The sequence below is a fragment of the Salarias fasciatus genome, chromosome 17 (genome assembly GCF_902148845.1).
Source record: "Salarias fasciatus chromosome 17, fSalaFa1.1, whole genome shotgun sequence".
NCBI lineage: Eukaryota > Metazoa > Chordata > Actinopteri > Blenniiformes > Blenniidae > Salarias > Salarias fasciatus.
This window is the reverse complement of record NC_043761.1, coordinates 12,100,316-12,118,309: the sequence shown is the minus strand read 5'-3', so window position 1 is coordinate 12,118,309 and position 17,994 is coordinate 12,100,316. Positions and strand designations below refer to the sequence as shown.

General features: G+C 44.9%; 1 protein-coding gene across 1 annotated transcript in view; it reads right to left on the bottom strand.

Moving 5' to 3' along the window:
* The window catches only part of cacna1c (calcium channel, voltage-dependent, L type, alpha 1C subunit), a 110,328-nt gene that overhangs the window by 22,321 nt on the left and 70,013 nt on the right, over positions 1-17,994 (bottom strand). The window contains 22 exon segments of the mRNA XM_030113594.1: positions 478-588; positions 680-838; positions 928-1,129; positions 1,223-1,369; positions 1,469-1,521; positions 1,610-1,717; positions 1,806-1,893; positions 4,885-4,991; positions 5,118-5,177; positions 6,089-6,218; positions 6,304-6,436; positions 6,532-6,601; positions 6,679-6,796; positions 7,218-7,332; positions 7,428-7,548; positions 7,790-7,991; positions 8,068-8,219; positions 8,296-8,369; positions 8,462-8,622; positions 10,608-10,634; positions 14,041-14,065; positions 14,068-14,130. Coding sequence (XP_029969454.1) covers positions 478-588; positions 680-838; positions 928-1,129; positions 1,223-1,369; positions 1,469-1,521; positions 1,610-1,717; positions 1,806-1,893; positions 4,885-4,991; positions 5,118-5,177; positions 6,089-6,218; positions 6,304-6,436; positions 6,532-6,601; positions 6,679-6,796; positions 7,218-7,332; positions 7,428-7,548; positions 7,790-7,991; positions 8,068-8,219; positions 8,296-8,369; positions 8,462-8,622; positions 10,608-10,634; positions 14,041-14,065; positions 14,068-14,130 — 2,426 coding nt within the window.

Below are 17,994 nucleotides of genomic sequence, written 5' to 3'. Positions count from 1 at the left end.
TGGTTTACAGCGTCTACGTATCGCGCCAGAACAGAGAGTACGAGTGAAACGTTACGTTAAAATATGCTTTTCGCTATTGATCGGGTTCAAGGATTTTCCACTAACTCTGCTGTAACGGGGGAAGCGCTCCCATCTGTTACTGTTTAAATAGCTGACGCACCAGGAACGTCTGAGATCGGACCAATAAACCCGGGCAGCTACACGGCAACAACGGCGGGGCGGCGAGGGAGCGGGGGGAGATTAAAAACCACATGGTGCTGTCCACTAATCATATTTTAAATCCACGGTACAGTAATTACAATCTGGAAGAAATCAGGAAGTGATTAGGAGCGCACAACATCAGCCGTCAATTATGTGGATTTCATTATTTTCGTCTATTGGATCATTCTCACAAGTAAAATGCTTTTTTTTTTTTGGGTGCGTTTCTGTGCTCCACAATACTCGGCGTGACGCCGACGTGCGCGGACGTCCACCTACCCTGGGCTTGAAGGCGATGAGCTTGAGGATCATCTCCACCGTGAAGAGTCCGGTGAAGAGCATGTTGAGGATGTTCATGGCGTCGTTGAAGTTCTTCGTCTGACCGTGGTGCTGCGGAGGGGGACGGACGACCCGTGAGCGTCCGCAAAAGCCCGTGCGTGTGCTCGTGCAACGTGCGCCACTCGACGGACGCGTTACTCACTTGCATGGCCAGGCAGATGGTGTTGAGCAGGATGAGCGTGAACATCAGGTACTCGAAGTAGGTGGAGTTGACCACGTACCACACCTTGTACTGGTAGGGGTTCTTGGGGATGTAGCGGCGCAGCGGGCGGGCCTTCAGGGCGTACTCCACGCACTGACGCTGCGGCGCAAACGGAACGCAGAAAAGTCATCGCGAGCGAAAAGCTATAGCAGTGTGTTCTTCATTCAAAACACACACAGAAACGATACCTGGTTCTTGTCCAGCTCGCAGTTCTTGTACTCCTGCTCTCCTTGCTCCTGGAACGTGACGATGACGAAACCGACGAAGATGTTCATCATGAAGAAGGCGATGATGATGATGTAGATGATGAAGAAGATGGAGATGACCACGCGGTAGTTGTAGATGGGGCCGACGTCCTCGGCGTGGGAGTCGATGGCCCGGTACAGTAACCTGACGGGGGGACGGAGCGGCGGGGAAATGAGATCACAAGACTCGGACGCGTCGAGGCGACATTTCAACAAAACAGGATCTTCATTATTTTACCCCGGCCAGCCTTCAAAGGTGGAAACGGCGAACAGAGCCATCATGCCCTGCAGGACGTCGTCGAAGTTGAAGTCGCTGTTTTCCCAGTGCCGATGCTTCCGCTCTGGCTTCGCCACGTCGCCGTCCTTATACATGATGAAGAAACCCCTGAGAACGCAGGCAGGAGCACCACACGATCGGATCAAATGATTAATTCAGTGGCTGGACTGTAAGATTAGAATGTGACGTGAAGGTGGGGTCGCTCACTTGCACTCCGCCTGGGTCTGCTTGGAGCTGTCGGTGCAGTAGGAGAACTTTCCCTGATGAAAGGAGGGGCAAAGTCGGTGTTCATATAGAGAGAAAACAAAATAAAATAAACGAGATTCGATGTATATTTGATGAATTTACCTTGAATAGCTGGACTCCAATGCAGGCGAACATGAACTGGAGTAACGTGGTGACGATGACGATGTTGCCGATGGTCCTGATGGCCACGAAGACACACTGGACCACGTGCTGGAAACGCGACACAATCACAAGTCAGTACGTCTTGACGTCTTCCGCGTCGGAGTGTGTGTTCGTTCCAGCTGTGGGAGCGTTTAACCTTCAGTCCTTTGGCTCGGTTGATGGCCCGCAGCGGCCGCAGCACTCGCAGGACTCTCAGGATCTTCACCACATTAATTGCGCTGGACCTGAAACACACGAGCGAGGTCAAACCTCTGACAGGCGGAGCCGATCTCAAGCACACTGAACTGTTCACAGGTTTTCTAAACACGCCACAGAGTGCTTTCAGGAGCATCTGTGTTTCTCAACACGAACAGTGGCCACAACACATGGAGATTAAAATGATCACAATACAAACGCACACGTGAACCGAACAGAATAAATCTACTTAGAGAAGAAGAATGAAGATTCTTATTCAAAAAAAGTGCTTTTTTTTAACTAAAGCACATTATTTCAAGTGTAAATGTGACAAACTGTCCTCCCACACTCATCACAGGTTTCAGCAGAGCTTCTCTTTTCAACAGGAACTACTCACAATCATAATAAATGTAATTTACCGAAAGACATGAACGCACGCACACACACACACACACACACACACACACACACACACACACGTAGAAATATAGAAATACGAACGACACGTGGACGAGCACACACGGGTGAAATGATGACAGAGCGACACGAGGACACTGACAGACATTTACAGGCAAACAGAGGTTTATTGTGCTGTAAGAGAGTGTCAGTACCAGACGGAGGTCACAACTGTGTGGCCTTTCAAAAGAGGTGATCCAAAGGAATGACTTCTACACACGAGCCAGAGGAATCAGATTCATACAGTGACATTTTGAATTGTAAAATGAATGTTTGGAAACAGACGCTTCCATGACAGGAGCTTTCATTACTGCTTGACTATCGGCAGTTATCAAATATCTAAAAAATCTGCTTTAATAATGTCGATTATAGGCTCAAAACTTTTTCCTCCAATGTGATAAAAGTTGAAGGAAAAAAAAAAAATAGGAAAATTCAAAATGTCAATGTATACTGTTGAGGGAGTGACTTGTCAGAGGGAGTGATTTAAAGGGAAACACTGCTCTGTGCTGACTTCAAAACAGAAAGTGAGGAAAGGACATCCGCTGTGCAGCTGGTTACAGACGAAGGTAAAGTTCGAGGGCGGTTAAAGGCAGTCTGTGCGGAGCGGGATGTTATCGGGCGCATCTCACAGCCAAACCATCCGTGCGGATTATTTCATGGTTGCAAAACAACCCAGACAGACGTCAAAGGATTTTGAAACACCGCGTTTTGAAATGTTTCAAAATTTGACGACGATTTACCAATCGCCCGACGGCGAGAAGTACTTTATCCATCTATTAGAGACCAAAAATAGACAGCAGGTTATGCTGGCCACGGCGCCGCGGCTCCTTCATGTTCGGAGATGTGGGCCATATTTCATGCTGTCACATTATGAGACAACACAAACAGGCGATCTGTCATGTGAACAGTGTATTTACAGTGCTTTTTTTAGATGAATGCCCATAATTTAGACAAGCAGAGGCTATTTTCTTGTCTTGTGTCAGCTTTACATTGAGCTTTCTGCTCTATTGCATTTTTCCTATAACATGATAAGAGATCTGCAGATAAATCAAAAAAATACCGTATTGGTCCAATAAGTGTGATAAAATGGGCGCCAGTAGCTGTTTTGTTGAGTTTTGGTGGCTTGAAGACAGTAAAACGCTGGGTGCGAGTAGCGAACACATAAAAATTCTGGATGTTGACGTCAACAAGTCGACTGAAGGCTTTAAATGCTGCGTCTGAAATGTTTCGGATGACGCGCTGCGGGAGGAGCGGGGACATTAGAGTGGCGACAGCTGGAGGAAGAACCGGCGAGGCAGAAGATCAGTGCGGGGAAGACGGACGGGGGACATGAATCTGGAGACTGCGTGTAAAACGGGACGTGACCGGGAAATATCCGACGAGATCCGTAAAGTCGCGCTATTAAGCACATGTGCCGCCGTCTCATTACAGGCGTTTGAAAATGTTAGCGACAGATGTTTAAACCCATGAAAATAAAACTCATGTATTCATGAAAAAAAAAAAAAAAAAGGATTTCACCCACCTGCTTCTTAAATATGACCCTTCGAAAAAAAAGAGTGTTGTTTCACAATTGAACCAATACGGTATTTAGCAGCAAAGTTACTTCACGGGAAGTGCGTTTAAACACAGAAACAAACAGCGTGCAGGAGCAACACCACCGCGGTTAGTTTGACTGTGAAACGTTCAGGAAAAATCCCGCTCGCTCACTACCTTTAACAGGCAGAGACCACTGAGTTTTAGCATTCGGGTGTCATTTCTATTGCCCGGGAGAGTTTCCCCTCATCCATGAACACGAGAACCGGATTTGACCTGCTCTTCAGATTTATGACAAAAAAAAAAAAAAAAAGCTGATCGCCGAGTCATTAACACAAACACTCTCATTTGCTTTAATTAAATATGAAAGGTGGCTATGGGTATCGGAGGATTCGGGATAATTTCCCAGATAAAATGTGTTTTTTTCTGGTTCAGAACTAATAATGCTGCCTGCGGTGTGATTATTAAAGTAAACCGAGTCGTAATAATAATGATTCTCGCTCTGGATGAGGCTTTGACTCAACTCTCCAAAACCATAGAAATACCAAAACCAAAAGACTGACAGCTCTACACGGTTAAAGGTGAAGGTCTGTTTAAAAAAAAAAAAAAAAGGGGGGAGGTTATCAATACGGACTAATGTGAACTTACGTCGAGAAGTCTAGTCTATTGGGCGTTAGAGACAGAGAGCGCAGCATAGCGTATTAAACATCAGACACATCACAGCATTTCAAGGAGTTATTTTGCTACAAGAAGCAGAGAACATCTTTAATAAGCAGCACATAGAAAGAGAAGATGGCGAGTAATGAAGTGTGAAGCTATTAGGGGTACGGAGAGAGGTGTGAAGCACGGGCCAATTTACAAACCACAATGTTGTGCTGTTTTGGCCACTTTACAACTCGTGTATTCTCTGTTTGTCTCGGATGGTTAGGCTTTTATCAAAAAAATATCATTACGCAGGCGTATCGGTGAGTGTGTCTGGAGTAATGTTATTTGTAGCAGCATGCGGAGTTATGAGTGAAACATGCACCGGGAGGAGAGAGGACTGAACTCACTGTATTCCGGAGGAGATGAGAGACACACTGACCACCACCAAATCCAGGATGTTGAAGTAGTTCCTGCAGAACGAGCCTTTATGGAGGAAGGCTCCATATGCGGTCATCTGTGAGGGTCAAAGTTCACGCGTCTAGTTGCTTTTTTTCCCCCTCATTCAGTTGGAAAATTCTCTCACGTGCGCAGAAAACAGTTGACAGCTCATTTAAGCACAGTGATTTCATCTCATTGCTACCTTAAGAATGATCTCAATGGTGAAAAGTCCAGTGAAGACGTGATCTGCATAGCCCAGGATCTACAAACACAAAGAGACACACGGACTGTTTCAACCGCTGAGTTGGGATATTAGATATATTTGAATAACGTCAAAGCAACCGGAGAACTCTGGAAAACAGCCTGGCAATGTTGCTATCTTCCAGGACCCCCCCCCTCCACAGCCGGCAAAGAAAAAAAGCTGAAGTTCATGTCTGAAGATAATAAATCCCGGTCGGACCAAAATAAATACTGAAACAGTAGAAATAATAAAAAAGAAACAGGATGTTTAATTTCATTAATAATTCATTGAAGGGTTAATTGTACTAGATTGGGTCTTGTAGAAAAAGCCATGAAAACAGATCTGTATGAGGCCCTGGGGAATTTATATTTACAGAGGGGGAAAAATGCAGACAAAACACACACACACACACACACACACACACACAGCTTGGTTTTTACATTTGGCTGCAGCGAGGTTGGACTTTATATTGCTACGTATATGAAGAAAATAAAGCGTATTCTTTCTATCCACAGCCGTTTTATAACATGGCTTGAGGGTAAATATATATAGTCTCTGCTGGGGAACCTAAATGAAATCGTCTTCTATACACTGAGCCTGAAGCCAGAGGAAACTGTGTGCACACAGGGTCTGAATAAAAACAAATAGGTTAAAAAGTTAAAAAGACACAACGAAGCCTCGTAAGTGTTTCACATCTTCTAAACATGAAGTTCATCACAGTTGCAGTCCTCTGGCTGAAATCTCATTAAGTGTAACAAGCCGCTCACAATAAGCTTTGGTTCCTATATGTTGCTGTCAGCTGTAATCCACTTAGTTCAGAATGAGTGTGTGTGTGTGTGTGTGGGCAACTGATGATCGCCACCAACGCTTCGGCCTGCACGTCACCGTACATCCGGACTGAAACACGCGCACGTTGGCGCTGATCGTGTTACCTGGTTTCTGAAGGAATCGTTCTTGACGGGATCTTCTGCCGCCAGGCTGATGCTGCTGAGCAGGATGAAGAAGAGGATGAGGTTGGTGAAGATGTTGTGGTTGACGATTTTATGGCACAGAACCCTGAATCTGCAGAATGAAGGACACAGAATTAGGATAATCAGGACAATAAGATAATAGGCAACCAAGAGGCGTCGCTCCAGCGACGGCTTACTTGTTGGTGTGGCTGAAAATGAAGAAGGCCCGGGCCTCGGGCATGGGAACGGCCTTCTCCTTCAGCTGGATGTCAGACAGAGGCCGCGGCCTGGGGCCAACCGGCATCTCTGGCTCGTCCTCATCCTCGTCTCCTGGCGAGGGCGAGGCGGAGGAGAGACGAGAACGTTACGAATTCGACTTAAAAAAAAAAGTCAGAGAAAAGGAGAAAGAATAGAATTGTGGTTACCGATGTAATCATTTGCAGGATATGGATTCTTCTCTTCGGTCTCGTCTCCACAGCAGTCATCCATGTTGATCTGCAAAGGAAAAGAATCCCCCATCAGTTCAGTCTTTTAGCAAATATTTGTTTCCTCTGTTTGAACTGTCAGAGTACCTTAGTGGCAGTATTGGTTTCTCCATCAGACGTAATGGACTTCAGCTCTATCTTTTCCTTCTTCTCCTCCTCCAGAGGCGGCTTCTCGTTGTCGTGACGCTTCTCTGGACTGGCGAGTCTGGAGAAAGACCGCAGCACAAGACCCTCACCTCAGCTTGCGGTTTTCTCCTTCATGTAACCTCTGCGGCGCTGGATCACCGCTGAGATTACGCCAGATCACATCGATTAACGGAGGAAACCGCGCGAATGACGTTTATTGAAGTCACGGGGATCGACTGTGCCGATATGATCAAACCAGAAGCAGGGTGAGCTGGGAAATGACTGCTTTCCATTACACCTTCTCTCCTGATCAATACGGGTTGCGTCCAGGAAGGAGACGTTTAATGATTTGTCCTACTGACGGGAACGCTATCTTCCTCGGCGGCACTGAAACCTCGAATTATCAACCGCTGACAAATTACCTCGATGGGAAGAAAGCGGCTAAAAATATCCCGTTAAAGCAAACAAGGAAAACACCAGATCTCCATTTTCTGCCTTACCTGGCCAGCTTCTTCCTCTCCTTCTCCTCCTCCTCTTCTTTCTGGGCGGACGTCAGGCTTTCTGCGTCGGCCAGATTGTCGACAGCGATGGCCAAGAAGACGTTCAGGAGGATATCTGTTCGGGGGGGGGGGGGGGTCGACGTTAAGGAAGCTGCATCTTTAATGGGGTTTAAACGTATGTAAACCGCTGCGGTTTGGAGGGGAGGATACAGTTTCCGCAGATGAAGAGGATGATGAAGTAGATGCAGACGAGCATGCCGGGGAAGGACGGGCCGCCGTACGCCATGATGCCGTCGTACATCACAGAGTTCCAGTCCTCTCCCGTTAGGATCTGCGCGGGGGGAAACGGGGAGAATAAAAATTTCATCTGCATAAAGAAACGCCATCAAAAATTGATTCTCTGGGAATTAAGTCACACTTGTGACAATGAAAGATTAATCTAAATTTCATTCAATCAATAAATAACTTATAAAGCTCTTGTAGAGCACATGGATGTAAAGATCGTCATTTATGGGACAAAACGTATAAGAAAGAGCGAGGCGGACACGCGGGAGCAGAGGCAGCTGCAGGACCTGGAACACGGTGAGCAGGGACTGCGGGAAGTTGTCAAAGGTGCTGCGTCGAGTCTCGTCGAAGTTGAATTTCCCACCGAACAGCTGCATGCCCAGCAGGGAGAAGATGATGATGAAGAGGAAGAGCAGCAGCAGCAGGGAGGCGATGGAGCGGACCGAGTTGAGCAGAGACGCCACCAGGTTGGACAGAGAGTTCCAGTATCTGGAAACGCGGAGAACGCCGGGTAAGAGAGTCGGCCTCGTCGGATGTACGAACGAGCGGGAGACGGACGAATCACCTGGTGATTTTGAAGATTCGGAGCAAGCGCACGCAGCGGAGCACAGAAATGCCGAGAGGAGACATGATCTTCGTTTCCACCAGAATGGTCTCCAGAATCCCGCCGCAGACGACGAAGCTGTCGAACCGGTTGAAGAGCGAAACGAAGTAGGCCTGCGGAAAAGAAGATGGCCAGAGGTTGGACTGGTGTCATCACTGGAAGGGCTGCACTGAGTTTTTAACGTCATACCTGTAGGCCCAGACTGTACATCTTCAGCAGCATTTCCCCGGTGAAGAGTGCCAGCAGAACCTTATTGGCGATGTCTGAGGAGGAAAGAAGGAAATAATAAGAAGAAAAATAAAGTTAGGTGTAAATAATTTAGATCAAATTGAGTTTGTGGAAGAGTGCGATGTACCCTGTACGTCGGTGAGCCACTGGGGCTGCTGGTGATGTTCGGAGGCGATGGTCAGAGTGTTGAGGAAAACCAGGAAGATGACCAGCCAGTAGAAAACCTGCGATTTGACGGCCGCCCGGCACTTCCTCCTGCACAGCCGGTTCCACCTCCGGGAGTAACGGCTGAGGGGGGGGGGGGGAGAAGAGGGAGACGTTCAGAGAGGGACGGGTGAGAACGGCTGGGAGTGGAGAGGAGAGCGAGAAAGAGAGAAGGATGGCTGGATGGAGGAGTCGAGGAGGAAGATGGGGAAACCGGATGAGGAAGAAAAGATAGTGTGGCCCACAAGAGGTGGAGTTTAAAGAAGAATAATCACAAAAGAGGTGAAGAAGGGAAGTTGAATCGTTCTTTCCACAGAGTCGCAACAACACCGGAGCTGTGGAACAGAGTGAGTCGACTTTAGAGATGCTTCACGCTAAGAAGAAACCAACACCTGGAGCTTTGTGGCAAAATGAAACATGCGCCACTCTTTGAAGGAAAAAAAAAATGCTTGTTGGAGTGACATTTTTATTAATAGTCTTATAATATATCATTATTTGAAAGCGGGGCCAAACTCTGAGACAGATTCTGCTTTAGTGCGATAAAAAACACGTCAGCTTCACACCGACACTCCTCAAAATACCCTCATGTCCAAATCAAGACAGAGAACATTTAAACCAGAACCCCAACATGGTAGTGTAACGACAGTGCAGAAGATTTTTTTAAACATCTCCGAGAGAAATTTGGTGACTTTAATGGACTTTGACAGACTAATTTCTTTATTTCTCCTCTCTTTAAACTGGCCTTTAATGACAGAACACTGTGGAAAACAAGTATTTCTTTGATGAGAGCCTGATAAAGGCGAAAAGTGAAAAAGTTTTACATTGCATGTGATCCCAATTCAAATCCAGGGCTCAAAACAAGTTCTTCCACTTCCTAGAATGACAAACACTGTGGTGTATTTTTTGAAGATTCAGATTGTTCTTCTGTGTTTTATCGTGTCCAAGGTCATCTGCGTTTTTTTGTGCTCACTTCAGTCGGAAATTAAGGTGATTGTTTCTGGTAATTGCCAGCTTCACACTTCACGGTGCCACGCTGACGAAATCCCCCGCTCAGAGGGTCGCGCCTTTGTGTTTAACCTACACCCATGTACCGGTGAACCGACGAGAGTAATTTCATAATTGCCCCACTCGTCAAAACAATCGGACAAGAATAACCTGTAATTTCGGAGCGTAACTCTCCCTTCAAGAGGCTTCATTGTTCAGGAGGATGAAAAATTCACCTCATTGTTGTCCACGGGGGAAAATGTGGCCGTAACACCTTCTATTTACAAGAAGACTGGATATATAGCAGCTTAGACGGTTTGAAACACAGACAGCCACACTCCGTGTCCCTCTGAATTGATCCATCTATGATTCCCGCCCGATCGCTCCGCTCCGCCTACACCTGGTTCTTCATCCACTCTATCAAAACCTCAAAGACGTCGACACGTCAACCTCCAGATCTTATCTGCCTGTGCGAGATGCGGGTGTCAGCAGTCCGGTCCTCTGCTGTGTCGTCGGGCTCAACTCACGACGCGACACAAGCAGACACGCAGCCTCGCAGGAAAAGGCATCAAAACGTAGCTTATTCTAAACAAAGAGTTTACCTGAAGAAGTGGAATTTATAGCGATAAATATCAGTTTATTGTGTCAAATGACGGCATAAAGGAAAAATTACCAAGAGGTCCTAACAAAACAGAAAAAAAAAACTATTGATGTTAAATATTAAACTGAAATGTATTCTTTGCGATGTACGTTTCTCTGCATGCGCGACGGACTTGAGGCGACGAGCTGGAGCTGCCGCATTGAGGGAGCAGCGTGACGACTCTGTTTGCATGGTAACGTGGGAGATCAACGCTTGTGCTGCAAATCACATACAACCTCTGTGTTCGAGGTGCGCGGCTGCACCGTACTGTGGCGGCTTTTCAACACAATCCTGTGCTGTCAAAAAACGCTTCTTTTAAAGATGTTTTTTTTCTGGTGCACAGATACACACACAAACACACACACACACACACACACAGAGATCACAGCATCATAGACAATAGAGCAGATGAGATCAGAGACTATGGGAAACAACAAGTACTAACCTGAACTTGGATTTGGAGATCCTAATTCTGGAACACAGAAAACAGAATGGATTATACACACACACATAACACACATAAAGACAAGGTACAAACGGAAGGGGTGACTCGAGAGGGATAAAGGACACTGCCATCCCTCGTTATCACAAATACTTTGCAAATATGTTTATTGACGCGCTTCCAACTTTAAATTACCAAGAACACACATCTGGAATAGAGGGCAGAGCAATGAACATATTTGCAAAAAATAAAAAAACAAAACAAAACACCAACAACAACAGAAACACTTTGTCCATTTCAAGCACCCACTGGTAGCAGATGCCGGGTGCAGCGAGGACAAAATGAACAGCTTCAACTTCAACAACATTTCGTTTGAGCAAATCACCCCGGAAACACGTTTACAGTGGCGTCCAGTCAAAAACAACCATAAAGGAAGTTTCACCAATCAGCCGGCGTTCAGAAAATTTGATCATTTAGTAAAGGATTTATTGATTGTTCACCACTGTAAGCAGCTAAAGGTACAACACTGAGAACTGAGGACAAAGAGGTCATGGAAGACATTTTGAGAGAAGAGAAGAGAAGAGAAGAGAAGAGAAAATCTACAAGAGGACCTCAAACAGATTTAGAAAAGTAAGAATCCAGGTGGGAAAAGAAAGAAAAAAGAAAGGATTTAGAAAAAAATCTTTAGGAAGAAGATCTGGTGGAGTACAGGAGAGAATATAGAAGAAATGATCCAGAAGAGATGAGGAAAGAAAAGACACTAATAAAAGAAAATATAGAAAAGAAAAGAGGAGACTGACGAATAAAGAAAAAGATTGATAAAAGCAAAAGTCTTAAAACACAAATACAAGAATCAGAAGATTTAGAAGAATAGAAGAGAAGAGATTTCTTAGATGGATATTTCTCTAAAAAAAACTATTTTTAACTGTTGATATTCAAAGTAATTCAAATTGACAGCATGAGCAACGTCTTTTGAAGAAGTTTAAAGGCTAACTACCCATTAACTCTTTTTCTATAACCATTTAATAATAATAATAAACAAAAAAAAAAAAAAAACACCATGAACTATATTTTCCTTGTTTTCTGAGTCTTCACTTTGTTGGTAAAGGCGGACAAATTAACCGAAACGCTGACTTTCTGTCGGACCGGCAGACCGACTGCCGCAGTGAAATGTCTGGCGGTCTGAGAGGAGAAATAAATTGAGTGACTGGCTGGATATGGGAGCTGACAGTGCACACATCGCTTCTCCCCATGTGTCCGCCTCGATTATGAGATCAGCGGGTGCCAAAGTAGCACGCACCCTCAGGTCTGAACTGACAAACCCGAGAGTCTCAAGGCTTTTATCCACAAAACAGGAAGCAACGTTTTCCCAAGATAAGTTTACTGCTGTGTCAGAAAAGAGGAGAGAAAAAAAAAAAAATAGAAAACTACTCAGATTGGGAACTCTATTAGGCTATAAGCAATCACACCTTTTCTCCCCTCGTTATATAGACACCAACAGTCTTTTTTGGCGAAGAATTCAGTTCCTGGCGCCTCCACAAGCACATGACAACTTCTGATAGATGCTGCTTTGGGTACGAATAAACACAAAAACGACGTAACGGAGACAAACTAACAGATGGACAGCGAGAGTACAGATAAACAGCCGCGCGCCATCCGAGCGTGCCCACTGGCGTTACTGTTTCCCTGGTCAACAGCGACGCTGGACTCCGGCTGAATGTGGAAAATTCTATGCGGCGCCGTGACTTCCTGCCGTATATCTTCCTTTTCGTGCCGCGTTCCGCATGTAGGTGTGTTTCTGCCTGTGTGTACAAAGAGGGGGCCCGCCGGGGTCACGGCTCCTGCGTGGCCTCGTGTCGAAGAAAGAGAGCGACGCGCTTGTTTGAATAATGTAAAAAATGAAAGCAGGAGCGAGTGAGTCAGCTGTTTGCGAGCTCCCACTGGGGAGGAAGAAAGCACTTCAGCAGCAAACACGCAAAAAAAAAAAACAAGAGAGAGATAAGAGACGGCGCAGGAAAGGAGAGGGAAATTAAAGAGGAAATGAAGGTAGATCACCATGAGATGCAGTTAAGATTTACAGAAGATGTAGATGTCTTCTTCACTACATTTTGTTCAGGCCCAAACAGTAATTGAGTTTATTTTTTTTCTGACCTTGTGGTGTTGTGGAGCTTCTTATATCCTGTCTTCAGAAAGTATATAGTCACAGCTCCACAAAGCCGTTACATTTTTATGCAAATTTAAGGCAAAAGAAATCAGTTTGAGCTGAAAATGTTTTTGTTTTTTTCCAGTTCTGAATAAAATTATTCAAATTATTTAGTTACTGGATGGTTTTACCACACTGCAAGTGAAGTGAACACCCCCTATATAAATTCTGTGGGATCTTGGTCTGTGATTACTGTGGTTAAAAAAAAACAAACTTTGCTTTGCTCTAATTTTTTTCGTATCAAGTTCATATGTAAGCTTTGATGTGCCGTTTTTTTCAGTTGAAATGCATTAGAACTGCAACACAAGCAACAGAGAAACCTCTTCTCTAAATCCCAGGAAACTGCAGGACGGTTCTGACTTTGGGAAACATTTTCAAAGATCCTGAAAAAAGCAAACTTGCATGCAAAGAAATTCTCCAGTCATTTTAAGGTGAGCGTTCTTTCATTTACCTCGCTGTATTTGACCCATCCTGTTCATAGTGAAGCGTACATGCTGTACATCACCTGTTGGATTTTTGAGATCGGCTCCAGCCACAACAATAACCTTCCAACAATAAGCTGTGTGGATGGATGGACGGATGGATGAACTGTCTGGAAAAATGATCAGTCAAGAACTAATTCCTCCCATTCGATGGAAGTGAAAGGTATTCGAGTGTTGAGTCACATAAATCGACAAAGAAATTAAAACGGGCCATCGTCTTCGGGCGGCAGTCTGAGTTCACTCTCATAAAATTTTATCGGTGTGGAGCTTATTGACGGGCCGCTGCGCCTTTCTTCTGCTCTGACGGCCTCCCTGCAGCCCTCCCAGAGCGGGACGGGACGGAGGCACTGGAGGGACAGGTGTGTGTGTGTGTGTGTGTGTGTGTGTGTGTGTGTGTGTGTTCTTGTATTTCTATCCTTGTTGGGGCCAAATGTCCCCACAAGGATAGCAAAACGTGGAACGACGTGCCTTGTGGGGACCTTTTTCCGGTCCTAAGTAGGAGAAACAGTGTTTTCTTGACCATGTTGTTGTTACTGAAAAAAGTAAAAGTGCAAAAACATTTCTTTAGGGTTAGGCTTTGTTGTGGTGTGGGTTAGGGTTAGGGTAAGGGTCAGGGTTAGGGGCTAGACATGAATGGGAGTCAATGGACGGTCCCCACAAGGATAGAAATACAAGACCGTGCGTGTGTGTGTGTGTGTGTGTGTGTGTGTGGAGAGAGAGTGGTGGTTGGGGGGGGAGGTGAGGTACTTACGCCAGCCGGGTGCAGCAGGTCTCCCCTCCACGTCTCCCCCGGGGGCGTTGTCTGTGTTGACGGATTCGTTCTCGCTGGCTGGCATGCTCACTGAGAGACGGAGATGAGTAAAAAAAAAAAAAAAAAAAAAAAAAAAAAACAAGGACAGAAGTAGAAGAAGAAAAAAAAACAGAAAAAGGAACAAAATGAATTAATCAGAAATAAACTGGTTGTGCATCCCTCTAATGAAGGCTCATAATCTAAACTCCATAGAGGTAAATTTACAAGCGCACTTAAACAAACACACGTCTAAAAAGCCATCCAGTCCTCGAAATACTGAGGAGCTGCTCTGCACGCGTTTAGAAATACAATTTCTGGGGGATTATAGTGTTTTTTTTTATGAAATATGAACATGATCTTGCCCCATATACAAGCTAATTAAAATGCTGTTGACATGTCAGCACAGTCCGACCCTGCTAATTAAGAGGCTGTGTTACACACTCACACACACCCCTGAGTCAATGAAACCATTCCCAGATTTTGCACTGATTGTCCAAACTAATTACTCACTAAGTTGCAATACTAGCAACATTTTTCAGTTTTTGGCTCTTGGGACACAGCGTTGGCACTTCGGACGGACTTTAACTTGTAAACTGGCCAAAAAGCCATTTATGGTTTAAAATTCCAAAGAGATCACAGAAAAAAAATAACAAAACCAACATCCATGATGTTGAATCATGTTGATCTGCAAATATTGCTGAGAACTAGCTGAAAGTCTCATCTATGCTTCAAATTCAAACAGAAAATGTGAGAAGTCCCTGCTCTAGAGGTCTTTATGCGGAAGCGTAAACAGGTAGCGAGCGCTTCCTTTGTCAATACATCACAATGTGTGAGCAAATGTGTCACTTCGGCTTTACTCAAAGAGGAGTGTGAATGATGGTGTGCGACGATGGAGGGATGCATGAATGAGGTGCACAGATTAATGCGCAGGAAAGGCAGGAGGAGAACCGGGAGGTGGCAGGTAAGGGAACGAAAAAGGACAATGGACTCGACACGAGTGGAGTTGGTGGTGGGGGGGGGGGGGGTATGGACGGATGGATAGAGGGGGGGGGGTATACGTGGGGATGTCTGTTTGAGAGACTGATATGAAATGATACATCGCTTCTTATTGCTTCTGTCAGTCTCGTTCCCCTCGCTGTCACCTCAAGCACTTATTGTAACACCCTGTGGGCGCCGGAGCCGCGCACGGCTGACGAATAGCAATGCCTCCCGTGGTAAAGTAAGAAAAGAAGAAGAAGAAGAAGAAAAAAAAAAAAACACATTTTCAGATCACCTTCTTGAGAGAAGACGAGGGACACGATCAGCTCGTCAGATGAGAGGGCATCTGAAAATGACTTAACCGTTCAGTTCCTGAAGGAAATGAGCTATTTTTATGAAATTAGAAGGAGTCTCCTGGGAGCTGAAGCTGTTTGCTAAAAGTAAAATTAGAAACATACAGATGATTATCTCAACCAGTGCCTGTATATATTTCAGAGATGGAAAGATATTTATACTTTGTTATTCCAAAGTAGATTTTTTTAAAGTATCTGTACTTTATTTAAACATTTACTCTTAGAATGACCTTCATCAAATCATCCCTACATATGAATAAAGCTGCAAAGGTTTACAAATTCAATAACGAGATGAAATCCAGGAAGAGAAGCAGAGTGGATGCACGCTGCAGAGGGCTGCCGATGACTGCGGGGATCGGGGCGTCTCGCTGAACATTACGGCCTCTGCTGTGAACGTGCCGTATGTTTCCTCACCCCGACACGTGCCGCCTGCTGCTACGCTACTCCGTTAAAAGCACCCGGGGCCCTCGGGCCTCTCCCGAGGCTGGAGCCTTTCAAATATAAAAAGCAGCCTGGTGCTGAACTAGTTTAATACCTATTGTTAGAGTAAAACCCCAAAGACCTGAGACACAGACGGGGAGGGCTGACGGAGGAGGGAGACGGAGCCGGGAGCGTGGAGGGAGGCAGCGAGATGAGGGGCGGGACAAATGAGAGACAACAAAAAGAGACAGGAACCAATTACAAGTTCTCAACAGGGAGATTCACAGTGTGTTTGTGCGCAAGCATCTGTTTAGTTCTGTGCCTATCGCGGCACGCTGAGAGTCCTAATTGTCCCTGAAGCCTGGATCCATGGACTGGATTTCTGTTTTACCTTTTGCTTCACAATCAGAACAGCTTGTTAGCACATCAAAAATAAAAAAATTCTACATTAATACCTTTTGGACATGCCATCCAAACAGAAAAGTGCCCCATACCTTACATTCCTACTTCCCAGTGAAACAAGCACCTGGTAAAATTTGAAAAAAATAAAATAAAATAAAAAATATACTAATATTGACATTTTAAATCTAATTCTCCGGTATGTTTTCTTACCGGAGAAATGATGTCTTGTCATGATGCAGGTAGAAATTAGGGAAAGGAATCTGAAATAATAAGAAGGGGGCTGCTAGCTGGCAAATATTAAAAAAAACCTCTGTGATTATCATCATATGCAGCGCGCAAACAGCGTTTCGGCTGTTTTCTGCGATGACATTACCCTCCTCTTATTTTTTCAGACAGGTCAGGCAGGTGCAAATATTTTCCTTTCCTAACAAAAAAAAAAAAAAAGTTTTCTTCATCTCAACACAGTAAGGTTGTTTCCTCACCTTTTCTCAATTTGTGCACAAACGCTTGAATAATTTTGTGCCGATTCAGGTGACGTGAAATATTACCTGCAGCCAGGAGGCAAAAGACAGATAAATTCCAGGCCTTCAGTGTGAGAAATTAATAACCATCCGCATGGCTTTGGAATTTATTTTGAAGATGAGGAAGACAACGAGGAAGCTTTACAGTGTTGAGATGCAGCCACTGTTCACTTTGGGTCTGAAGCTCTGGAGGCGCCGCATAAAGATGCTGACTCCAAAGAGTGGGTTGAATTTATAGGGAAGAGGAACAAAAGAGAGAAAGAGGGGATGGAGGAGGGAAGGAAACCATAAGATCGGGGGCAGAGAAGAGCGGACAGGCTGCAATCTGCTTGCACATCGAGAATCCAGTAGATCTCATATTGGACCATGCAGACAGACGCACACGCCTTACGAAGGAAAGCCGCGTTTTTCTTCACGGCTCCGCGGAGAGACAGAAAACGATGGCTCTTACCTGGGGATAGAGAGCATGGCTCAAGAACACAAACACTCACACACACACATATATATATATGTAGGGTAACACACGACAAGGCTCTGACCACAATCATCAAAGAGAAAAGACACTAATATTCAATATTCAAGAAAAATGAGCTTTTTTGCAGTACGATAACAATGCATCTCCGCAATGACTGAGCGACTGGAGCAAAAACTTCCTGCAGTGTAGAAAGAAAGAACAAAAAAAAAGAGTAAAACAGACTGACTGGGTGTCAATGAAAAGGTTAAAATTATAGAAACAAGTTGTTCTCACTGAAAGTTAGAGCTTTCGATTTGCCCTCTGTAGGTCAAACCCAACTTAATAAACTATTATTTTCTGCCATTTTTCTTTTTAACCTTCTTTTTTATTTACTTTTAGAGTCATTCAGCTGCCTGTAACTAATATCCAACTGCCAAAACCATCAATACAATGAAGCCATATAGAAACTGTTCCGCTTATATGTCGTGAGCGCGACAGCCGTAGTGCAAATCACTCCTTAACCAACTCTTGATGAAGCACATAAATTATATCGAGCCATTTCAGTGTATCAGGCATGCAAAAACCTACATGTATTCACTCATCCGTTTAAATTAAAGCAGCTGAGGTTTCTTGGGATTAATAACCTGCTTTCAGAAGAGCGGCCAAGAGCAAACACACTTCTGTGACGCGAACATTTTGTCTGGCAAACCCTCCACAGTTGATGTTATTGAGTGATCTCCCAACAGCAGGAGTCAGAAAAGCAACTGAGGTCAAATCGCGGACCGCG